This window comes from Delphinus delphis, chromosome 6 (assembly GCF_949987515.2).
Source record: "Delphinus delphis chromosome 6, mDelDel1.2, whole genome shotgun sequence".
Lineage (NCBI taxonomy): Eukaryota > Metazoa > Chordata > Mammalia > Artiodactyla > Delphinidae > Delphinus > Delphinus delphis.
This window is the reverse complement of record NC_082688.1, coordinates 748,699-772,299: the sequence shown is the minus strand read 5'-3', so window position 1 is coordinate 772,299 and position 23,601 is coordinate 748,699. Positions and strand designations below refer to the sequence as shown.

Genomic DNA, 23,601 nt, shown 5'->3' with positions numbered 1-23,601 from the left:
AGGCGCGCGGCAGTGACGTGTACCGTGGACTCGCCGTCTGTAGGCAGTGCGCAGGCGCGGACCCGGATGCGGTAACGGCGGTTGGAGCGGCCGGGACCCCGGGTGGCGACCATGACCCAGCAGGGCGCGGCGCTGCAGAACTACAACAACGAGCTGGTCAAGTGTGAGCGGCCGAGCGGTGGGGCCCGCCGGGCAGGCTGGGAGGGCGTGGGGCTCGCCGGCCTGCGGTCCCGGGCAGTAGCTGGCCCGCAGCGCGCGGCCGAGCGTGTTGTACGGTCCGTGCGCGGCTTTGCGGGCCGGGGCGGCGCGGACGCCGTGCGGACCTGCCCAGCGCACAGCCGCGTTGTGGCCCGCCCCCAGGGCTAGGTATCTGTGGAGTGAGCAGAGGACGATGGGCTTGAGTACGCACGGCCTCCCGGCCTCGCGCCTCGAGCCTCGCGCGGTGCTTTCCTTAACTCTGAGACTCCTCGGACGCAGGACATTGGCCTGGCTCGGGCGAAAGGTGGCCCATCCGGCACCCGGGTCCTCCACTATCCACTAGCCTTCTCTTCTCCAGAGCAGGGGGCTCCAGAGCTGGAGGGGCGGTGCTCTCCATTCTGCTCTGGGCCCACCGCGCCTGTCTCTCTCGGCCCACCCTAGGCATCGAAGAGCTGTGTCAGAAGCGGGAGGAGTTGTGCCGGCAGATCCAGCAGGAAGAGGAGGAGAAGCAGCGGCTGCAGAATGAGGTGAGGCAGCTGACGGAGAAGCTGGCCCGAGTCAACGAGAACCTGGCTCGCAAGATAGCCTCTCGGAATGAGTTCGATCGGACCATCGCGGAGACGGAGGCTGCCTACCTCAAGGTGGGCCTCGCGGGCTCGCGTGCTGGACCGAGCCCGTCAAGGGTTTCTGGCCCAGGGGTGCCTAGGCAGGCTGTAGGCCCCCCGTGGTGACAATACCGCGCTCAGAGTGACCTGGGTCTTGTTGTCGGCACCATACTCATCACCGCGTAGCGGGTTCCGGACTGTGAGCCGCAGAGCAGCAGCAGGAGCCATGACCTCAGCCTGGCTTCCCAGGGTGTGAGGAAGGGGCTTTGGGCCAGACTCAGAGGGGAGACAGGCCCTGGCCCAGGAGGGGGGCCGGGCCGCAGGAGCTTTCCAACAGGAGGAGCAGTGCTAACCGGCTGGTGTCTCTGTTCGCAGATCCTGGAGAGCTCGCAGACTCTGCTTAGTGTCCTGAAGAGGGAAGCGGGGAACCTGACCAAGGCCGCAGCCCCCGAGCAGAGGAGCAGCGGAGGCAAGGACAGCTGATGAGGCCAGAGGCGGAGGGCCTGCCTCCACTGCGCCCCCTCTACGACTCAGCCCCCGGCAAGTCTGTCTTCAAAGCATCTTTGTCCTTCACGGCAGCAGCGTTTTCCTCTTGGTGTCTGGGGTGCCAAGAAGCAACTGCCAACCTTCACCGGCTCTGGGTGACAGGAAAGACCTGAGCACAGCCCACCAGGTGGGGATCCTGGCTCTGAGCTCACACAGGCGCTGGGGAGGGCAGCTCTACTCAGGGTCCCACTGAGGCCTCCACACCAGCCTGGGGCCGCGGGGAAGGCCCGGTTCCGGTCTCAGCACCTTGGGAGTCCTGTCACCCCTCCCTCGGCCCGCAGGTGCCCAGGCAAGTGTGGGAGGGGCTGGGGCCCTCCTTCACCTCAGAGCTTGCCTGGGGCCTGTGACTGTCAGTAAAGATTGTCTTTGTAGAGATCCACGACAGCCTGCTGCCTGTGTCAGGAGTGTGGGGCTGCCGGGCCCCCCTAGAGTCAAAATACGAATCCTTGTCCAGTTGTAATACGGCTCCTCCGTGAAGGGATGGCTTCCTCTGTGACCGGCCTTGCGTTCAGAGCTAAGGGTGCCCCTAAGCGTTTCATGTGACCCCCGTCACCCACCTCTCCCATCAGGGCCGCTGGTCCTGGTTTCTAGCATAAGGCCTGGCCCAAGGAGACGCTCTTCCTGCGCTCAGGTCCCCTGGGAGTGGCTGCACCCCAGCTCAGTAATTCCAGATTCTGCCGGACAGCAGCACCCCTGCTCCCACTCTCTGGTCACAGGCCAGTCTCCCATGCAGCCCAGGGCCCTGCCTTCCATCCCGAGTCCTCCATGGGTCCACCTGCCTTGGCCTGTCAGCCCCCATGGGGTCCCTGCAGTTGCTGTCCGTGGGGGATCGGGGGGTTGGGAAGCATGTGTTGGTTGAGAAGGTCTGCAGAAACTTGGGCCCACCATTCCCAAGAAAACGCCTTCCTCCCTCCCAAGGCTGGCCAGGTGGCATTTCCCGTGGGCTTGGTGCTCCAAGAGGAAAAGACTTGCGTCTGATGCCAGGACTGTGAACGGCCGGTCTCGGCACAGCCAGTCAGCCCAGCCGGGAGCCGCTCCCTAGTGGGCAGCTCTGTCTTCTGTCACTTTTCCAGATCTATCAGACCTCCCTGCTGACGTTACCCCAGGGGAGTGGTCTGCCTGCCACAGCATTCCTGCAGGCCCTTGTGGGTCAGGGAACCTTCCAATCCAAACAGGAGGCAAGATCCCTGAGGCTCTGCCCACCACCTGCCCTGCACTTCGTCCACCCCCAGGCTCTGGCCCTTCAGGGAAACCACTTCGGACCCGACAGCTGCAGCAACCACCCGGGCCCACAGAGAGTTCCAGACCCCAGAGGGCTTACCTGGCGTCCCACCTCCCACCATAGCTCCCACTGAGCCGCTTCTGGGAGGCAAGGGGAGCCCCAGAGACTGGGGGTGCTCACAGGGTAGGCACAGGGAAGTCCCTCTCCCAGCCAAGGGGATGGCTGGGAGGAGAAGCAGGGCAACTAGGGCCACAGGGGTGGGGAAAGAGCCTGGGGCACCAGGGCTGTGCAGTGTGGGGTGTCACCCGGGACTGCCTCCCCCGGGCACAGAAACCCAAGCTGGGCCTGCATCACACCCTGCGCGGGTGGCTGCCTCCCAGCTGCCAGTGCCTCAGCATAGCCCTGCAGACCTGAGCCCCGCTCCCCCTTTTCCCAGCCGAGGACCACGCAAGGAAGGTAGAGGCGGCCTCATCCAGGGCTGTTTATTGGGTCTGTCATCAGAGGCGGGAAAAGACTTGCCGTTCATCAGAAACGGAGTGGCTGACGTGGGGTGTGGGCTGGGGGTGGTGTCAGGGTCCCGTCAGCCCCCACCCCAGACGCACCCGACAGCCGCTGGGCATGGCGTACAGCAGGACACCATCCCTCCCCCACAGGCAGTGCCCCCGAGCCGGGGTCGAGTGAGTCCCGGGTGCCCCAGGCTCAGGCCTCGAGTACCGGCCTACTTGGGAGGCCCCGGGGAGGGAGAGCGGGATGTAGGAGGGCAGGCCTGGTGGGGCAGAAGGGGTGCAGCTCCCGGGCACCTGGGGCTCAGCCTTCGTCATCCTGGTAGGGCGGGGCTCAGAAGTAGAGGGCTGGCTCGCTTCGGAAGTCCGCGAGGTCATTCTGACCGGCAGGGGTGAGCTGAGAGAGGGACACAGAGGCGGTCGATGGGGCTTGTCCAGGCGTTGGAGCACCACGCCCACACCCCCGCCACGCCCCGCTTCCCTGGGCGTCCGCCCTCCTGCCCCACCCTGCTCACCATGACCTCCTTGGACGGGGGCTCCTCCGTGCTCGGCACACGCTCCAGCGCCCGCTCCTGCCACTTGCTGAAGGCCACGGAGTGCTTCGGAGTGTAGCTGGACAGGCCTGCGGGCCGACAGGCACACCGGTGGACGTGCGGCTGCATGATCGTGTGGCCCGGGCCACCCCCCGGGCTGCCCATCCCCACAGGCAGGCACTCACCGGAGCTGCCGTCCGGCAGCCGAGGGCTCTCGGGGCCCACGCTGTTCACGAACGTGGCTCGGGGCAGGAAGAGCGCGAAGGGCTTCGCCGCCGCAGCCGCTGCCGGGTCTGAGCCGGACGGCTCCCCCTCCCCCTCCCCCTCCTCGCTCTCCTCCTCTTCGTCTCTCCCCTTCTCGGCCTCTGCCTCTTCCTCCTGCAGGGAGCTCTCCGGGGGGTACTCAAACGTAGTCTGCAGACTCTTGTCGTTGAAGGAGATCTTCATCTAGGGCAGGAGGCACGCCAGTGAAAGTGCTGTGCCCAGCCACAGGGCTCCTCCGGCGGGACCGAGCGGGTACAGCGCGGGTGTCAGACCAGCGCAAGAGCCGAACACTCCGTTGGCCCTTCAAAGGTTCTGAGAAGTGGGGGGCTGCCCCTCATCAGAGAAGTCCCCTCCACCTGGACCCTGCAGGCTCAGGATGTCCAAACACCTGCAGCCCAGGCCTCACCCATCCCCTCCCCACCCCAGGATCACCGCATCCCAAGTGACCCACCCCTCCCAAGGGCCAGACCCCAGCCAGCCCCAGGAGCCCAAAGCCTCAGGGTCTCCAGAAGCCTCTAAGGCGTTCCCAGGGTTGCAGGTCTGCCTTCTCGGGGGGGCAGGGCACCACCAGCCACATCTCCCAGCCAGAGGCTCCCCGGCAGGAGCAAGGTCCAGGTGAGGCTGCACTTGGGGAGCTCACATCTACACCTCCAGCAGCCCCTCCCGTTGGCCGGTGCCTCTCTCCAGGGCTGAGTTCACGTCCCAGCTCGCCAGGCACCCGGATGCTCCTGCCCGCCCAGCTCGGCACGGACCACCACTGTTGGGCAAGGGCCCGGCACACCCAAAGCCAGGCCCCCAAGGTCCCGCATGGAAGCCGGGCGGCTGCCACGTGCCAGCCCCGGGAAAGTGGCCCCAAGTGCTATCACCCACTTTGCAGACTGAGTCAGAGGTAGGTAGCCCGAGGCTGCACCGCGTGGGGGTCAGCGACTGCCCACATGGCCCACGTCCACCCTGCCCCCTCTGCAGGCTCCAGAATCCCATGCGCGGCAAATCTTTCCCAAAGGCCTCAGAGGCCAGACTAGGCTGCCGGTTCTGAGGGGCTATGGGGACAGGCACTGGTAGAAGGACTTGGGCACTGGGGGTCAGGATCCTCACCCTCCGAGACCCGGGACTAGGCTCCCCACAAGAGTCGCACGTCCCCCAAGGCCTGCTCGGCAGGGCTCGGCCGGGCCTGGCAGGGCGGTAATGAATACGAGAGCTGCCCGCCTGCAGCAGATGGGAGCAGCCCTGCTGGAGCTCGAAATATTAAACTCCAGGGCACAGGACACCGCAGCCAGCTCAAGTTCCTCCTCTTCCCCTGGAAAGAGCCAGGGGCGGGAGTCGGGCCCCCAGGCAGGGAACCTTGGGGCCTGGGGACAGCAGGACGGGGAGGGGCCTCGCAGAAGGGCCGGGCTTGCAGCCCTGGGCAGCAGAGGGACCCCAGCCTCAGGGTAACATGTGCAGGGCCGGCCAGGAGTAGAAGGCATTGCCCTGCCGAGCCAGTGTCCAGAGAGGAGCGCAATGCGCTCCTCCCACCACCCCACGGGCACACACAGCCCCGCACAGCCGTGGGCATCCCCGCCCGCCCCCCGAGCTTCTGGACTTGCGCGTCTCAGCACGGCCCACACAGGCACTTGCTGGGCAGGTCGCGAGCCCTGTCGCTGCTGCCCTCGCCCCGGTCGTCCACACAGACAAGCAGTCAGGGACGCAAGCAGACGGGCAGACGGCCACCAAAGATGGATCAAACCAGGATGGAGATGTTCGTGACTGTCCCCGCATGGGCCCCACCCGGACCTCCAGCTGCCCCCGCCTCCCCCCCCGCCCCGAGGCCAAACAGAGCAGAGGGCTGGCACGGGGTAATCACCAGAGCCCACAGATGCCCGCCCACTGCCCAGGGACCACTGGAGCAGGCCTGGACCCTCCTCCACTCAGCTTCCCCACTGACAGGGGGCCTGCCCTGGGCTGGCGGCTGCCCTTGACTCAGCGCGTCCCACCTGGGCAGCTGTGTGGGGTGATCCTGTGGCCCCTATGGGGATGGAGTCACCTGGGCCCCCCAAGACTGGCTCCCTGAGACCTGGGGACAGAGACCCCAGGAGGAGCCCAAGGCAGAATGGGGCTGCCAGCACCGGGGCCCAATGCTGGGCCCCGCAGCGAACAGTGCTCCTGGGTACGTGGCATTGTCCCTGATGACCCTGAGCCCTCTGGGCCCATCCCCCACCACTGAAGACAGGGAAGGGCCAGTTGCCAGGGCCCAGCCGATCAGCACGCCCTCATTAGTCCGCATGACCAGCTCTGAGCAGGGAGACCGAGGGGGCTGGGTGCAAGCAGGCCCGGAGCCTGGCACAGCCGGGCCAGGCAGGGGCGGGGCTCACAGGCCTGTCGGCGCCCAGCTGGGGCCCGAGGCTCCGGTCACGTCCCACCTCGCCTTCAGTCTCCAGGCTCCTCGTGAGTGCGGGTCTGTGGGTCACAGGACCCCACATGACTCCTAATGCCCGGGCGGCGGGGGCAGCCTCCAGACCCCGGGCAGACGGAACCGGCGGGGGGCACAGCCAGGGGCTGGCACGAGCACACACCTGCTCACCGGGCTCAGGGACTTTGCCCGCTGCACTGTGCAGCCAGCAGGTGGGTCCTGGCTCGGCCCACTTCCCGCTGCTCACGGGGAGAGAGCCCTTTGTTCCCCTCACCCCACCCTGCCCGGCACGCCCAGCTCGGATTACTGAAGGGTGTCCACCCTGCAGTCTGGGCTGGGAGCTGGGCTCCAGCCGCCCCGGTCTGGGGTGAGCACCCGCCCCACGCCACACTCCCCAGCACGTGCCATCCCCCACTCAGCCCGAGCTCCGGGGGCCACACACGGCCCCCCAGAAGTTCCCACAGCAGCCCAGGTGGGACGCCTGCTGGGCATCAAGGGCAGCCTTCCCCCGCCCCCACCAGTGGGGAAGCTGAGTGGAGGAGGGTCCAGGCCTGTTCCAGTGGTCCCCGGGGTCCAAAAAGACCACTGGGGGAGGTGCCTGCGGGGAGAGCGGATGAAAGGAGAGGCCGCGCCCGCCAGCGGAGGAGCGGGTGGAGAAGCCCCCAGGGCAGCGGCGCCTCGGATCTGAGGACCCGAGCGGTCGGGGTGAGGGTGACTGCTACACCGCAGGCGAGGGTGAGGGCGTGGGGACGTGGCACGCTCAGGCTGGGCAGGGGATCAGCGGGTTAGAAAGTGAGGAGGGCAAAGGGGAGGGGAAGGAGCTGCCAGACAGGCAGGAGCCCAGCCAGCTGGCACCTCACAAAGGGGAGAGGCCCACAGCGCCGACCCCCTGGGAGGCAGGTGTGCGGAGCTGCAGGCCGGCCCCACCCACCGGGACAGCCTGGGGGCGGGGGCGAGAGGGGGTGTGGCCGCGACGGCCTGCAGCGGTCGGCTGGGCCAGCAAGGGACGGAGAGAGAGGGCATCTGTGATTCCACCAAGAGGTAACTAAGTGGGGACGCGTGCCCAGCCGGCTGCGCGCCCACTACTCAGGGCAGGGCTGCCGCCCTCCAAGGCCAGGTGAGAGCACAACACCCTGCACCGGAGAGGTGGCAACCCGGGGGGCAGGCTCCACGCCATCAAGAGCTGCACCTCACCTGCCCCCTGGAAAAGGGACCAGGACCCCTGCCCTGGGAGGTCGCCAAGGTCCTGCTGGCCTCCAGGCCACCACGTCCCTGGAAGGCGGGGGGGGGGGGCGGGGCGGAGCAGGACAGTGATAGAAACCACAGGCCGGCTGGAGTGGGCTGGGCAAGGACAAGGCCCAGGGGCAGCAGGCAAGTGGGACGAGGGGTGGATAAAGCCAGGGGTAGCCCAAGGTCATTCTGAAGGGCTGGGCAGCCCCATGCCTCCGACCCACCCGTAGGCGTCCTGGCTCTTCCTGGACAGGGCAGCTACTGCATGCTCAGGCAGAAGATCCCCCCAGCAGGTCGTGCTGCTCCGGCACGGCCCCAGCCAGGCCACGCGGCTATGCCAGGAACCATCCATCTGGACCCCCAACCCCTGAGGCTGGCACAGAGACGGGGGCCACGCTGGCCCGAGCGCCAGGCTGGACCGGGGCCTGCTTCCCTCCCATCACTTGTTCCTGCCTCGAGAGGCCCTCAGGCCCCCACCGTGCCCTTCTCACTCCAACCAAGCCCCAAGTGACGCCCACGGCTCTGCCCCCAGCTGGGGACAGAATGACCAGGCTCCGGGCTGCGGCCAGGCTCCCAGTATAAGGGCAGCCGGGTTAGGACAGGGGCTCACACTTGGGTCCCACCCCACGAGCTCCCCAATCTCCACCGGCCTCAGTATCCTCGGTCTACAAAGCAGGAGGCTTCTGTCACCTCCACCGCCCCAGGCTAGCATGGGAAAGGATGCCTCCCAGAGCAGCTGGGATCAAGGGTCAGGAAGCAGGAGGAGGAGCAGACAAGGTGGGGAGGGCAAGCATGGGGGTTGGGCTGGTGACCACGGCTACCGGATGACCGCAGCACCGAGCAGAGGGTGAGGCAAGGTCAGACGAGCAGGACAGGCGGGGGTTCGGGGCGCACCAGAAGCGCTGCGGGGGACGGGTGTGGATGCCTGGCCCGGCAGATGGAGCTGGCAGGAGGGCCGATGCCCTCACTGGAGAAGGAGAGGATGATGCAGGGAGGAAGGGCAGTGCCAAGGCCAACCCCGAGGCAGGAAATCAAAGGAAGCCAACAGAGAGGAGACGCCGCATCTAGTTAGACAGCGCCAGCGGGACAGTGGGTAAGGGGGCTCCAGTGACGCACGGCACATCACCGTCCCCCAGGGCCCCCAGGAAACTGAGGCTGGGGCAGAGGTGGCCTCAGGGAGGAGCCGAGACACCAGCAGCCAGAAGAGAAGCAGTTCCGGGGGAGGGTGCATCCGCCCAGCGAGCCTGCTGATTGGAGTCATGTGGGGATGGCCTTGGACTTTGCCCCAGGGCCTGACACAGGTGCTAGGTGCTAGAATGACCAGGAAGAATCTGAGGAACGTCTCCTTGGGCCCAGAGGGTTCCAGGCCACCAAGCAGCCCTGCCAGGAGAGTGAGGCTCCAAGAGGCTCCTGGCCCTGCACCTGGGTCTCTCTCCATCCTCAGTCTCTCCTCCCCAGTGAGGGGAGCGTCTTCATCGCTCCCCAGCGTCACACCCCAGGCTCAGACCAGGCCTGCCACACACTAGGAGCTCAAGAGACACTCGCACGAAGCCAAGTCCTGCTAAGCTCCAGGCCAGAATGCCTTCTAGAGAGCTGACAGTAGGTGTCCGACTCCACCCAAATCAAAGGTCTCCTGTCCCTTTCCACTTCCATCCTGGCACCTCCTACGTGCATAGACTCCAGAAAAACATGCCAGGCCACCCTTCAAAGCCAGGCCGGGGTGGAGCCAACAGCGGGACCTACGAAGGGACAGTCCTGCCCAGCCAATTCCAGACAGGGCCCCGAGAACCAACAAGCAGACGAAGCCCTGGCTGAACTGACCCTCCCCACCAGCCTTTCAAGGCACAGAGCAGGCAAGCCGTCCCCGCAGCCCCAGGGTCACTAGGGTTCCGCTGGAACCCAGGCCAGGGATTCCCCCACAGCTTGACCTCTCCTGGAGCTTACACGGCCACCCAGCTCCAGCTCTCCTCTGGTCCACGTAGAAGCCATCCCACACCCAGGCCAGGAGGTGTCCTGGGAACAAGGCACATGCTATACCCACAGCTCTGTGACTCGCCACCACTGACCTTCTTTCTTGAAGAGCCGGCCTTGATGAGACAGGACTTCTGCAGGGCCAGGTAGCCGCCAATCACCTCAATCTCATGCACAGTGGGGTAGCGCTTCTTCACTGAGGTCCCCAAGGCAGCAGGGGGCTCCGAAAGGCTGCCCGGCCCCTCTTCCTCAGCTTCCCTCGGCCTAGCCTCCCCGTTGGCCTGCAGGGCCCCTGGCTTCCTCTTGGGCACCACCGTGAAGGTGTTGCCACCTCGGTGCTGAAGCTCTGACAGGTGCCCAGGCCCGGTGGGATGTGGGTGGTACTGGGGAGGCACACCAGCCCCGGGGCAGGGCAGTTTGGCTTCTTGGGGAACCTCGTCCTCAGAGTCCACCTCATCAATGAAGGTGACGGGCAGCCCTGGCCTCCCAGGCTCCCTGCCATTCTTGGTCAAGCCAGGAACCCCAAAGCCCTGGGCAGGCTCAGCTTCAGTGGCGACCAGTGGGGACGGGGGTGGTGAAGACAGCCTCTGCCACCTAACGGTCCAGTCCACGAGAGTAGTGCCTGGCACGGGGCAGCCTCCCTCCTCGACCCCCGAGGGGCTCCTCCCACCGGCAAACACACCATCTGCTCCAGGCACCTGCTGGGCTTCACGCTCCTGGTGCTGGGAGGCCCAGCCAACTTCTCCCTCTGGAGGCCCCACGGACTGCCTCCCTTCCGCAGGAGGGGCCCCGGAGGTCTTGCGCTTGGGGATGAACACGAAAGAGTTTCGAGAGTTCATGCGAAGGCTGGCCAGAGCCCGGGCCTGGAGGTCCCCGGCAGGGATCGTGTCCATGTCTGGCTTGGAGGCCGGCAGTATCTCGAAGGAGTCGTTGGCGCTGGTGGCCGCGGAGACCCACTGGCGCTGGTTGGGAGTGGCACTAGCAGGGCTGAGCGTGGGCAATGCCGGGGGCGCGGCTAGAGTGGCACTGGGGGTTCCGGGGCTGGGGAGAGGGTGGGCGGGGGCCTCCCCCAACTCCACCTTTGGCTTCCACTCGCCCGGCCCAGGCGCGGAGCCCGTGAGGCCGTTGGCAGCGCCGGCCCGGCGCTCGGGGGCCGCGGGCCCGTTGGGGAGTGGGCGAGTGCCCGCGCTGCGGCGCAGGCCCCGTGGATGTACAGTGAAGGAGTTGCTGCCGGTCTTGTGCAGGAAGTCGCTGCGCCGGGGCCCGGGGCCGGGGCCTGCGCCGCAGCGCTCGGGCTCGGGCTGGAAGCAGGCGGCGCGCTCGCCCACGCGCGGGACCAGGGCCGGACCCGGGGAGGGCGGCGGCACGGGGCGGCCGCGTTCCGGGCTCCCACGGCGGCGCGGCGCGGCCGGCGGGTCGAACTTCTGGAGCAGGCGGCTAACGCGGCCGGGAGGCGGCGGCGCCTCGTACACGAGCACCTCGGCGGCGCGGATGCGGGCAGCCGGGCCCGGCCCAGGGCCGGGGACGGGAGAGGGAGGGAAGCCGGGCGCCGACTCGATAATGAGGATGTTGTCGGCGCGGATGGTGCGCACGCCGGGCACGCAGCGGTACAGCTCCAGCAGATGTTGCGCGGGCCGCGTCCCCGGCCCCGCCGCGCCGGAGGCCCCGCCGCGCCGCGCCCCGTGCCGCCGCTCCGACTCGAGCCGCATGAACGGGTTCTCGCGCAGCGGGCCCAGGCTCTCGGCCAGCACCAGCGGCTCGGCCGCCGGCCCCGCGGGTTCCTCCGCGCCCGCCCCAGCGCCCGGCGCCGCGCCCCCGCCCAAGGCCGCCAGCTTGGCCCGCTTCCGCTCCAGGATCTCTCGCTTCCAGGCGGGCATCGTGGCGCGGGGCGCCGGGCTCGGCCGCCCCAGGCCTGCCATGCTGCGGAGCGGCCGCCGGAGCCAGCGCGCGCCGGGAACTGCGGCCGCCGCCCGCCGCCGGCCTTCGCGCCGCGGCCACGCCCCCCTGACCGCCGCCCATTGGGGGAGGCCTGTTCAGACCCGCCCCGCGCCCGGCAGCCTCACCTATGGGAGGGAGGATGGCCAGCCGTGCTGATTGGAGAACGCTCTCCCCGACCCCGCCTTCCCGCGGGCCTCAGTGGAGCAGCGCCCATCGCTGGAGCCGGCCCCATTGGGGAGGCCCCCTTGGACACGCCCGCGACGCCTCACGCCGCTCCGTGGAGGCCCCCACTTCCGCCTCTGCTCCCTTGGCCCGCCGCGCCCGCGGGGCGGAGCCCGGAGGGAGTGGATCCTGGCCGGTGGGCGGGTCGGACCCCTGGGCCCCAGGTCGCGTATGACCTTGGCCGGGTTTGGTCCTTCCTCGTCGTGCCAGCACCCTGCCCGCCTGTTACCCCCGCGGAAAGCACGGTGGAGGAAGGGCCAACCCGGGACCGGAAGACTGTCCCGCTCCCGTGGGCGGTGTGCCGGCTGCACGCCAGCCTCTTGCCTCCCGGTCCAGGACCCTCCGGGTCCAGGGACTGCCCACCTGCGGTCCTCGGTCCCCTACAGGCCTTAACGGAGATGCCAATGCTGGAGCCCCAACCAGTGCTGAGGAACCGGTTTCTCAGAAATCCCTAGCTTTTGCCGGCCCCCAGAATCCACTCTGTGGCTCAGACAGGTGGTGGAAACTCTCTACCCGCACTTTGTCATCCAGGGCCCAGCAAACACGGACGGGAGTGCGTAAGCTGTGAGCAGGCACAGAGGCAGGGGACTCTCCTCGCACACAAGCAGGCCCACAACTCTCCAACGCTGAGCCACAAAAGCCAGGGCGTGTATTCCATTCAGCCGCTGAACCGGCCCCATCCCAAGGCTAACCCTGCGGGCACAGCTTCTCTGCCTACTTGCCGTGAGGAAGTTCACTCTCCGTGGAGGGCTGCACAGTGCCCACCACAATCTTTCAGGCCTGTGGGAGCCAAGGAGAGAAGGGGAAATTGGTGGGCACAGGCAAGGACAAATGTTACCTGCCTTTCCATCACCTGCCCTACAGTCAGCAGATGTTCAAAAATGACACTACTGAGTCCCACACCACTAACCTGCCAGGGACCAGGCTCCAAGAGCGCCCGGGGCTCTGCAGAGACCAGGGGCAGGTTTCAACCCAGGGCCCTTCGCAGCTTCTGGATCCCATGGCAGTCTGCAGCTACCACTACGTTAACGGTACTTTAACAGCCCTGTTTATTCAGCTGGAGAAAAGAAACTGGATTACGGCCTTCCAGAGGTCAAGTGTTCCTTCAGGACTCTGCTCAAATCACCTTTCCGAAGGAAGCTAAGCCTTCTTATGCCCATCACATCTATGCCGACAGGATTACCTAATCCTGAACTACCAGAACACAACAGGGGAGCAACAAAACACACAAACTAAGAATAACATGAAAAGGAAACCCGCTCCCAACGGTCAGCTTGTACCTGGCTTTGACACAAGTTATGCCAATCCTGGGTAGGAGACAGTTTTGTAGCTGTGGCACAAACTACACCAGCCTCCAACTCAAGCATATCAATGGTTCAGGCCATGCAGCATCCATCCCAGGACAGGAGTCATGAAGCTGCTCCACTAGAACAAGGCTCCAAAGACATGTTCTGTAAAGGGCCATACAGTGAATATTTTAGCCCAGTGGTTCTTACCAGGGACAGTTTTGTCCTCCAGGAGACACTTGTGGTTGTCACAAGTGAGGGGTGCTATTGGCATCTAGTGAGTGGAGGCCAGGGATGCCGCTAAACACTCTACAATGCTCAGAACGGCTTCTCCCTCTGCACACACAGCAGTGATCCGACCCAAAAGGCCAACTGTGCCAAGACTGAGAGACCCTGTACACTGCAGGCCACATTCGCTTTCTGTCACATTCTTCTTTGTTTTTACAACCCTTTGAAAATGGAAAAGTTATTCTTAGCTGATGGGCAGCACAGGAACAGACCCCAGGCCACAGACTGCTGACCTCTGCTCTGCAGATCAGCAAGGCCCACAAAGACTCTGATGTCACACAAACTGCTTGGTAGGTCCTCAACACTGGTCCACCTGGGTTGTCTTCACCCTGGCTCCCTAGGCAGGAAGCAGGGATTCTCCAAGGGAACTGGCCCCCATCCACCCAGTATGCTCTAGCCAAGTTCCAGCACCCCCCCTCACAACCTCAGCCCTGTAACCAGCTACACCACACAGCAGGGAGCGTCTCAGCATTCATCTCATTTCACCCTCAAAAGGTCAGGCAACCACTGTGCATTTCGGCAAAACATTCTCTTATTTTATTTTTATCTCAGCAAATGTTCTCATTTGGCACCTGACTGGCATCAAACCAAAGCCCTTAGGCCAACAGGCGTGGCCTGAGACCATCTGCAAACTTCCCACGTGTAGGTCTCAATGGCTATGCGCGTCAGAGCACCTGTTCCTCTCTCTGGTCCCTTAGGGCGGCCTAAAGGTCTCAGGTGCACTAACAGTGCCGGCCGTGAGGTGGTGGAAAAGTCGTGACACTGCAATCTGCTGGGATAGGTAGACAAGCAGCGCGTTGAAAGCAAGTTCTTTTCTCAGGCGACAGATATCCAGATAGGGTCCCGATCATGCTTATTCAACATACTCCTGTCTGCCTGGGCTGGAATGAAGAAAGAGCCATCCTCCCCAGCGCAACTGGGGAGAAGACACAAGCTGGTTTACACTTTTTAGAGCTCAAGCATCTAAGGAAATCTTGTCTGGGCAGATGGGGCAGTAAGCTCTCAGGTCAGCACTGCTGGCCAGGGGAGATCCGAGTCCAGCTTTGCAGCCTTTGCACAGTGGGTACTTTCCCAGGAGCCATGAAAATACTCAGAGCCCATCAGGACATTTTACTTATATGCCGTTTCCAACTGTCAGAGGAGTTCAGGACTGTCTGGCCTTCTCAGGATCCTTCTCAGGATCTCAATTCAAGATTAGCTATTCAAAGGATGAAATAAGAGGGAATACGTTTTAAGAATCAAGGCTGCTCTTTTTAGCCCTGCTGAGGGAACCATTTCAGAGATGACTGATAGAAAGCTGGGCACCCAGCAGGGCACAAGCTGGCTTTCAGACCCAGACTTCTCCTCCGGTGCGGCGGAAGTGGGACCTCAGCCTGGGGTCCCGCATTCTAGCTTATCTTCTGCGAGGCTAGTTGACCCGGCAGGCACGGATCATGAGCAGCTGCAGGAGAATGAAGACCGGAGACGTGATCAGGCCAAACCAGAGCTCCCGAGTCTGCTCCACCAGCTTCTGGCACAACAACATCTCGAAGACGAACTTCAGGCCAAGAACCGTGAGGACCCAGAAAAGGCGGAGCACAGCCAGCCGCTTCTCTCCATCCTGGAAGAGGCGCACGGAGACGATAGTGGTGAAGTAGGTGCTGAGCCCGTCAGCGGCGAAGAAGGGCACGAACACGTTCCACCAGGAGAGGCCGGGAGCCAGGCCGTCCACACGCAGGGCCAGCAGCACGGAGAACACCAGCAGGGCCAACAGGTGCACGAAGATCTCGAAAGTAGCGAAGCCCAGCCACTGCACCAGCTCCCGGAGCGAGAAAAGCATCGCGCCGGTTGAGCGCGGGCCAGGGCCCGGCCGATGGTGCCACCCGCCAGGCTGCGCCGCCACTCCCCACGGGCCTCGCTGGCGCCTGCCGCCGTCGCCGCCGCGGCCAGCGAGAGGCAGAAAGCGACCCCGCCTGCCCCGGCCCTCGGCCCCGGTATGCAGCCAATCCCCCGGCCCCCGCCCGGGACCCAGCACTGGCCGCCAGCCGACGACCGCCTTGTTCGGACGCCATGCCCCGCCGGGCGCGGCCCAATGGCGTCACTTCCGGCCGACGCCGGAAGTCGGAAGTCCGAGCCGATCCCGGCCGCCCGGGCCAGCGGGAGCTGCCTGCCGGTCCAGTTTCTGAATGCAGGGGACCCCGGGGCGCACCCCGATGCCGAACACGCGGCTTCTGGTGCTCTTCGGCAGCCAGACAGGCACAGCCGAAGATGTGTCGGAGAGGCTGAGGCGCGAGGCCCGGCGCAGGGAGCTTGGCTGCCGGGTGCAGGCCCTGGACTCCTACCCCGTGGTGAGGGCTCCCTGGGCCTCGGCGGGGAGACCCAGCAGGCTTGGGGTTCCGGCCCCCAGAGCCCTTGACCCTAGGGCGCCGCGTTTTGTCTGAGAGCGGGCCCTTCCGTTACGGCAGATTTAGGGGCCGAGAAAGCTTGGGAACAGCGGCCAGCTTAGCACATGGAGGAGGGGGTGAGGTAGGAGGGTGGACCCTGAAAGAGAGAAGGCAGGCCAGCCGTTCGCGGGTGTTAAGTACATTTACCCCATCTCTCTGAGTGAAGGAGACGGAGCCAGGCTGCGGGGAGGATGCCGGGTCATTACAGCCCGAGGCCTTACATATGTGTCTTTTTGTTGAGGTGAATCTGATAAACGAGCCCCTGGTGATATTTGTTTGTGCAACTACAGGCCAAGGAGAGCCCCCGGACAACATGAAGGTAAGGCTGACCTGAAGTGGCTTACTGTGCCTAGGAGCTCAGATCCCTGCCTTCGGCCCTCACCCCATTTTCATTGCCTGGAAAGTCTTGAGAAGCACAATAAATAGTTGCCCTACTATATCTGCTGCACGTCAGCCATGGATTTGGGAGGAGAGCTTTCGGTGGAGCTGGGGGCTCTGGTTGTCCATCTTAATAAACTCTTCACAGGCTACCACTTTAGCTTTTCCTGTTTTTCCAGGACTATATATAAATCTGTTATGGGTCTTGTGTGTATTTCAAAACTGACCTTCAGGGAACATTCTTCGATTCTTTGACCGTCTTTTGAGCACACACCGTATTCCGAGCATAATCTAGTGCTGGGAATCTGGCTATGAACCCAGTAGTCACGTTTCTACCCTTTCGGAGCTCAAAATACAGCAAAAGTGAAAGAGTTGAATGGGTAGTTACTATGCCAGGAAGTGCATGCTTCCAGGGAAAATGCCAGATGTTATGGGAGCATTAACAAGGGCTATCTAGCTCATTCTGGGAGTTCAGGGAGAGCTTTCTAGAAGAAAGGTGTATAGGCTAAGTCCTGAAGGATAAGTGGGGGCTAGCCAGGCACCAGGAAAGAGGGAGCAGCCTCTGCAGAGGAGAAAAACAGCCCAGCCTCTGGGATGAGCAGAAAGCAGTTCAGGATGGTCAGGGTTGGAGAGGAGAAGGGGCCAGGCAGCCAGGTCAGATCCTAAGAAGCCCAGCAGTCACAGGGAGGCAGATGGACTTGAAACAAAGGGCCAGGGAACCCATGGGATGACGTGGTCACGTTCGTATTCTAGCAAAACTAGCACTTGTCTGCAGGGGGAACAGGCTGCAGGAGAGCAGGGACAATGCGGGGGGGGGGGGTGCACAGCGCAGCCAAGAGCCTGGTGGCTTGAGCCAGGATGGTGGCAGAGTAGAGGAACGTGGACCCACTCCAGAGATGTTAAGGTAGAGTGGATCGAATGTGTAATCATATCTCAAAGATGAGAAAGAAGGTGGAATCAAGACAGGAAATTGGGCTCAGGTAGTAGGATGGATGGTGGTTCCAGGCACAGAAGCAAGAGAATAGGGAGGGTGAGGTGCCTGGACATCACCCGGGTGGAGACGCGCAGCTGGTCTGGAGCCCCGGTGAGGATCCGAGGATCCGGGGTGGAGGTGGATGTCACAGTGACCAGAATGTGGAGGCGAGAGAAAGGGGGCGCCTCCCTCCCCCAGGGCAGCTGCCCTAAGCACGAAGGGCGTGGAAGGTGGAGAAAAGCCTGTGAGGGGCGGGAAAGCGGCCCCATGGGCAAGAAGAGGGAGCACACCATCTCCAAGGTCAAGGGCAGAGAGCTGGCTGTTTCCAGAGGATGGTCTCCGGCACTCAGAGCTGCAGGGAGAGGCCCGAGAGGCATTGCTGGGCTTTATCAGCAAAGGGACTGCTGGTGATCTCGGGGAGAGAAGCCTTGAGGAACGTCTGTACACGAAACAATTCGAAAAGGCTTATTGCTCTGAGTGGGGCTAAGGGGTTAAAAAGAGGATACTCGTGAGACGGAGAAACGCAGGCCTGTTTAAATGTTGGTGGGGGAAAGTTGGTGGGGGAAAGGAGGCAGAAGGTTGAAGAACTGGGTTGGAGTGGGATGCTGTGGGAGAGCCCACACAGGAGCACGCACAGGAGAGGAGGCAAGTCTGGAAGACCAAAGGCAGGAGGATGGTGGATGCCAGAGACGCAGGGTGGGGCGAGGGAGGCGATGAAGACCTCCGTCAGGTCAGCTGGCAGAGGTACAGACTTCACGTCGGAATCCAACAGCATGAAGGTGGTGACAGTGACACTGGGACGAGGGTGGATAAAGGAGGGCAGAGTGCCGGGATGGACACCCTACGGAAGTGGTCAGGATGGGGCCCTCCCAACATAGCACGGACTGGAGGCTCCTTTGAGAGGCTCAGACCAGGGGCCCCGGAGCGGCTGCACACTGAACAGGGAGAGCCCAGCCTCCTCGTCACGGTCCTCTGAGGACGCTGGCCAGGTGTGCCCTCCCAGGCAGCCAGGGCCTTGCCCCACTGGTGACAGGCGCGAACGTGGGGTTTTCTATCAGTGCTTTTTTTTTTTTAATAAATTTATTTATTTATTTTTTGGCCGCATTGGGTCTCCGTGGCTGCGTGCGGGCTTTCTCTAGTTGTGTCGAGCGGGGGCTACTCGTCGCGGTGGCTTCTCTTGTTGCGGAGCATGGGCTCTAGGCACGTGGGCTCAGTAGTTGTGGCACGCGGGCTCTAGAGCACAGGCTCAGTAGTTGTGGCGCACGGGCTTCATCGCTCTGCGGCATGTGGGATCTTCCCGGACCAGGGCTTGACCCGTGTCCCCTGCATTGGCAGGCGGATTCTCAACCACTGCGCCACCAGGGAAGCCCTGGCAGGTGGATTCTTAGCCATTGCGCCACCAGAGAATCCCCCTCTATCAGATTCTTAAGTACACATAGAGCAGAAAGAATGACCACGCTCTCAAGGAAAGACCCCCGTGAAGAACAGTGACCAGGAGAAGCACAAGCGGAACCCGGCGGAGCGGGGGCAGAGCAGCCAGGGTTCCATCTGCGAGAAGGGAGAGCTTGGCACCCTTGGGACAGAAACGCAAAACCTGGGCAGAGCTACGGATGAGGAAACACTGCTTAAAATGATACCAGATCAGAAGATAACATTGAGAAATCCTCCGAGAGAATATAACGAGATAGGAAACGAAAGATAATATCAGAATTCCGAGATTATTCCAGTAGCCTCGAAACGGGAAGAGTGGTGAGGGAATTACCGAGGGAAGCAACAAGACTGAAGGACGAGTCTCCAGCCCGCGAGCCCACCATGTGCCCAGGAAGGGCCCGTGGGGTGTGAACAGGGCTCCCGCTGACACACGTCTCATGTGGGTTTCAGCTGCTGGGCGCAGAGAGTGCCCAGGTGTCTAGTGAGGGACAGAGCAGGGCACAGAGCGACGCTGGCTTCTCGGCAGCGATCACGCGGTTGGACCAGCTCAGAGCAAAGCTTCAGGCTCTCGGGGAAGACGATTTCATGTAAAGTGTGCCCTGCTGTCTACCAGGCAGTGTGAGGGGAGGCCAGGCGTTTTCAGACATAAGCCATGGGAATTGCATCTTCTCTGGACCCTTTCTCAGGAAGCACCCTGGGGGGCTCCACAGCCTGCCTGAGACAAGGTCTAAGCAGGAATGAGCAGGGGGTCTCAGGAGGCAGAGCAGGCGTGGTCCCCAGCGGTGGCCCATGCAGGAAAGTCTTGAGAACTCCAGGGAGCAGTCCAGGGCCAGTAGGCAGAATTGTGCCCCGACAGGCCCAGGACCCCTCCACCCCAGGGGGCCTCTGTCTGGCCAGGTACAAAGCAGAAGGGAGGTGGGCTGTGAGGCGAAACCTGGACCGTACCCAGAGGGCAGTGTCTCAGGGCTCAGGTCACCAGTGGCCAAAGGTGAAGGGGAGCTTTGTTTAAAGCACCTCTGTCGGCCTGCAGGGAGGCCAGGGCAGGGAGTGGAACGGGTGTGCTGCTGCACGGGCTGCCCAGCGGGCGGCCCTGCAGTTGGAAGGAGAGGGACTCGGGCTCGGTCTCTCCTGCTGTAGAGCTTCTGGAGGTTCATCTTCCGGAGGAACCTGCCATCGACCTCCCTCTGTCAGATGGACTTTGCCGTCCTGGGCCTTGGGGACTCATCTTACGCCAAGTGAGTAAGGGTGGGCAGGCTGCTGGCCTGCAGAGACTGTCTTTGGGGTCAAGCACAAGGTGTCCCGGCAGAGGGCTGGGTGGCCCAGCCCCCAGGGCTCCCACTTCGGGATGTGGCCCTGGCCATGCGTTCTCGTCCCACAGATACTCTCTGGCGGGCACCTCCTCCATGGCCAGAGGCCCCAGGGCTCGGAGGGCAGGCCAGATCCATGCAGGAAGTGGGCAGGGCGGCAAGGTGGGCGCCAGGCTGGGGCCACGCCCAAGGCACCTTCCAGGGCAGGAGGTGATGTTTGGAGCCGGACGTCCGAGGTCTGAGCCAGCGTCACCTGTCACCGTGTGACGTAGGGCAGCAAAGGCCTACCTGCTCTTCCCCCACTTTTATAAAAGCCTTTCATGAGACATTTGGGCTTGCGAAGAGCACATAGAACAGTGAGCTGCGAACAGGCGGCAGGCACAGAAGACCCCAGCCCCTGGGAGCCGCCCTGAAGCCAGCACTTCCCTGGACGTGGCCATGGGACTGCCTGCCCCGGCTTTTTTTCTTTCAACGTTTTCACAATGTAGCCATGTCCTAAGTAGAGAATGCTATCGCTCTGCGTTATTTCTTGGGGAAGTACAGAGGGCTTTGTGTTCAAGGGTATGCATGGCGTTAGGTTCCCAAGATATTAAAACCGCAACTGTGCAGCACGGGAGCTGAGGGAGGGGTCGCTGGGTACAGACACTTCCAGAGCCGGACGCAGCACGAGGCCTGCAGTCGTCCAGGTGAAAAGGACAGAAAATGGGTGGCATAGTTATCCTTGCCTACGGGGGCCGAGGGGTTCTGTTCAGTGCGTAACGTAGACATCCATTCCTGCTGGTGGGCGCGCCCACAGGAGGGGTGAGAGACCCTTCCGTTGACAGTGGCTCTGCGAGGAGCTGCCCTTCAGGGAGCAGCGAAGTGACCCCAGGCAGACTTGGGACCCTCCACCCTGCGCAGCCAGCTGGGTGCTTCCCTCCTGCCCCTGCCTGGGGCCCGGGTCAGCGCCAGCCTCTGTCTCTCCGTAGGTTCAACTTTGTGGCCAAGAAGCTGCACCGACGGCTGCTGCAGCTCGGGGGCAGCGCCCTCCTGCCCGTGTGCCTGGGCGATGACCAGCACGAGCTGGGGTGAGTGGGGGGCGGAGCACCCTTCTGCAGGCCCAGCCGGGAGCGGGGTCCCCAGACCAGGGTGCACGTGCTCTCTGCAGGCCCGACGCCACCATCGACCCCTGGCTGCACGACCTGTGGGAGAAGGTGCTGGGGCCGCACCCTTTGCCCCTTGACCTTGGCCTGAGCCCGCCCGGAATCCCGTAAGTGTGGCCTTGGGGCGGCGCCTGCAGGCGCAGCAGGCCGCTCGTCCAGGCTGGCCAGTGGTCCGACAAGTGTCTTCCCCCTTCACAGCTGGCCCTCCAAGTTCACCCTGAAGTTCCTCCAGGAGGTCCCCAGCACATGCTCTGAGGAGCTGTGTGTGGCCGGGACAGACCCTCAGGGACCCCCTTCAGAGTTACAGCCCTTCCTGGCAGCCATGGTCACCAATCAGAGGGTCACCGGCCCCTCACACTTCCAGGATGTTCGGCTGATTGAGTTCGACATCACGGGCTCTGGGGTCAGGTGAGGGCTGGTCCTGGGGACCCGTGGGGGGCATGGCCGCAGCAGGGGGGACCGTGGTCTGGGGTTCAGCAGGTCCTCTTCCAAAGCGGGCACTCAGCGGGGAAGAGAAGAGAGACGGCGGCCAGGGAGGGGGGACCAAGGACCGCCCCCGGCCTCCCTGGCCGCTTGTTTCCTTCCTCTGAAGTCCCCCAGAGCCCTGGGTGTCCCCCACAGCTTTGTGGCTGGCGACGTGGTGCTGATACAGCCCGAGAACACGGCCAGCCACGTCCAGCAGTTCTGTCAGGCACTGGGCCTGGACCCTGACCAGCACTTCACGCTGCAGCCCCGGGAGCCGGGTGAGCCCCAGCCGCCGCTGCTGCCACCGTGCGCTGCGCCCTCTTCTGTGTCCCCCGCCCCCGGGCTGCCCCCACCCGCGTCCCCAGCCCCCCACAGCCTCCCATTCCCCACTGCAGGTGTCCCCTGCCCCGCGCGGCTGCCCCAGCCCTGCTCCATTCAGCGCCTCGTGTCCCAGTACCTGGACATCGCCAGCGTCCCCCGCCGCTCCTTCTTTGAGCTCTTGGCCTGCCTCTCCTGCCATGAGCTCGAGCGGGAGAAGCTGCTGGAGCTCAGCTCGGCCCAGGGCCAGGAGGAGCTATGCGAGTACTGCACCTGGCCCCGCAGGACGGTCCTGGAGGTGCGGGCAGGGGCGGGCGGGCGGGCGGGCGTGTGTGGCCGTTCCAGCCGCAGCCCTCCTGAGGCTGTCTCCGCCAGGTGCTGTGCGACTTCCCACACACGGCTGGCGCCATCCCCCCGGACTACCTGTTGGACCTTATCCCCCTGATCCGGCCGCGGGCCTTCTCCATCGCCTCTTCTCTGCTGGTGAGGGGCCGGCCTCGGGGCAGCCAGGGCCGGGGCCACCAGGGTGGGCAGCGGGGCCCTGCGTGAGGGCTTCGGGCCTTCCCCAACCCTCAGCAGCCACTGGGACCCAGCCGGGTGAAGGGGCTGGAGCCTGAAGCAGGGCAGGGTACCCACTGTCCCCTCCCCCAGGCCCACCCCTCGAGGCTGCAGATTCTCGTGGCAGTGGTGCAGTACCAGACGCGCCTCAAGGAGCCCCGCCGGGGCCTCTGTTCCAACTGGCTGGCGTCTCTGGACCCTGGGCAAGGTGACCCTGGCTCTCTGGGGCGGGGGGCCGTGCGCAGGCCCCGTTCCCCCGCGTGCACCACAGCCAGTCCCGGGCTAGGGCCCTGGGCCTCCGAGCTTCTTCACGCCGCCTCCCTCCCGCGATAGGACCTGTTCGGGTGCCCCTGTGGGTGCGGTCCGGGGGCCTGACGTTCCCAAAGACACCAGACACGCCTGTGATCATGGTGGGGCCAGGCACTGGCGTGGCCCCCTTCCGAGCGGCCATCCAGGAGCGAGTGGCCCAGGGTGAGACCGGTGAGCACAGAGTCTCAGGTGGGGTGGTGGCCGGGCTGAACCTCGAGGGCCCAAGTCCTGGCTCAAGGCCCCCGCGCTTCCCCAGGAAACGTCTTGTTCTTCGGCTGCCGCCAGCGGGACCAGGACTTCTACTGGGAGGCCGAGTGGAAGGAGCTGCAGACGCGGGGCTGCCTGACTCTCGTCACGGCCTTCTCCCGGGAGCAGGTGGGTGTGTGGGGGGCGGGGAGGGACGCTGGGGGGCGCAGACTCACCCCGTCCCCCCGCCCTGCAGGAGCAGAAGGTGTACGTGCAGCACCGGCTCCGGGAGCTCGGGCCGCTGGTGTGGGGGCTGCTGGATCTCCGGGGCGCTCACTTCTACCTGGCGGGGTGAGCCCGGGCGCAGGTCGTGGCGGGGGACCAGTCCCCTGGGGACTCCGACCGTGCTGAGCCCTAGCCTGCCTTTCCCTCCAGCAACGCCAAGTACATGCCAGCTGATGTGTCGGACGCCCTGACGTCCATCTTCCAGGAGGAGGGCGGGCTCTCCGGCCCCGCCGCGGCCGCCTACCTCGCCAGGCTCCAGCGGACCCTGCGTTTCCAGACCGAGACGTGGGCCTGAGGAGCCGTCCTGCTGTTGGCCACGGCCACTCTGACTTCTGCTCTCTGGAGACCATTGTTACCTCTCTCCCTGTCCAGTCCCAGCTGGGAGGACAGTCAGCTCTCCTTCCTGCACAGACCCCGAGCAGCGGGAGGAGACCCCCAGGCAGCCCACACCGTACAGCCTGAGCAATAAAGGATGGGCTCTGGGCGGCCGCTTCTTACCTGCTCTTCCTTGTGCCATAGTGCTTCTCAGGTGGTGGGTGGGCCCACAGCTCACCCGCCCTGCTGGGCGCGAGGGCACCGTTGCTCAGCCCCACACCTCGGTGCCCGATTCTCACGCGGTGGGTGCCAGCTG

The 23,601-nt window shown here is 64.2% G+C and overlaps 4 protein-coding genes across 8 annotated transcripts; 2 read left to right on the top strand and 2 right to left on the bottom strand.

The window, feature by feature from the left end:
- The first annotated feature begins 27 nt into the window (after window positions 1–27).
- Window positions 28–1,726, top strand: SSNA1 (SS nuclear autoantigen 1). Its single transcript, XM_060013231.1, has 3 exons — window positions 28–163; window positions 640–839; window positions 1,179–1,726. The coding sequence occupies exons 1-3, from the start codon at window positions 112–114 to the stop codon at window positions 1,284–1,286; spliced, it is 360 nt and encodes a 119-aa protein (XP_059869214.1). The 5' UTR covers window positions 28–111; the 3' UTR covers window positions 1,287–1,726.
- A 1,313-nt stretch (window positions 1,727–3,039) lies between these two features.
- TPRN (taperin) lies at window positions 3,040–11,405 on the bottom strand. Its single transcript, XM_060013707.1, has 4 exons — window positions 9,557–11,405; window positions 3,793–4,054; window positions 3,590–3,696; window positions 3,040–3,471 (listed from the first exon to the last, which is right to left on the bottom strand). The coding sequence occupies exons 1-4, from the start codon at window positions 11,378–11,380 to the stop codon at window positions 3,409–3,411; spliced, it is 2,256 nt and encodes a 751-aa protein (XP_059869690.1). The 5' UTR covers window positions 11,381–11,405; the 3' UTR covers window positions 3,040–3,408.
- Window positions 11,406–13,691: 2,286 nt separating this feature from the next.
- On the bottom strand, window positions 13,692–15,063 carry TMEM203 (transmembrane protein 203). The gene has a single exon (XM_060013706.1). It carries the CDS (start codon window positions 15,012–15,014, stop codon window positions 14,604–14,606), a length of 411 nt encoding a protein of 136 aa, XP_059869689.1. The 5' UTR covers window positions 15,015–15,063; the 3' UTR covers window positions 13,692–14,603.
- On the top strand, window positions 15,041–23,467 carry NDOR1 (NADPH dependent diflavin oxidoreductase 1). Of its 5 annotated transcripts, none has more exons than XM_060013702.1 (14): window positions 15,041–15,522; window positions 15,909–15,937; window positions 19,538–19,635; window positions 20,676–20,774; window positions 20,855–20,956; window positions 21,048–21,257; window positions 21,471–21,592; window positions 21,710–21,930; window positions 22,008–22,115; window positions 22,284–22,398; window positions 22,524–22,661; window positions 22,756–22,874; window positions 22,942–23,036; window positions 23,121–23,467. In XM_060013702.1, the coding sequence occupies exons 1-14, from the start codon at window positions 15,048–15,050 to the stop codon at window positions 23,263–23,265; spliced, it is 2,076 nt and encodes a 691-aa protein (XP_059869685.1). In that variant the 5' UTR covers window positions 15,041–15,047; the 3' UTR covers window positions 23,266–23,467. The 5 variants fall into 5 exon arrangements, with proteins under 5 accessions (XP_059869685.1, XP_059869683.1, XP_059869684.1 ...); XM_060013700.1 differs by having other exon boundaries at window positions 22,738–22,874; XM_060013701.1 differs by having other exon boundaries at window positions 22,524–22,670.
- The last annotated feature ends 134 nt before the right edge of the window (window positions 23,468–23,601 follow it).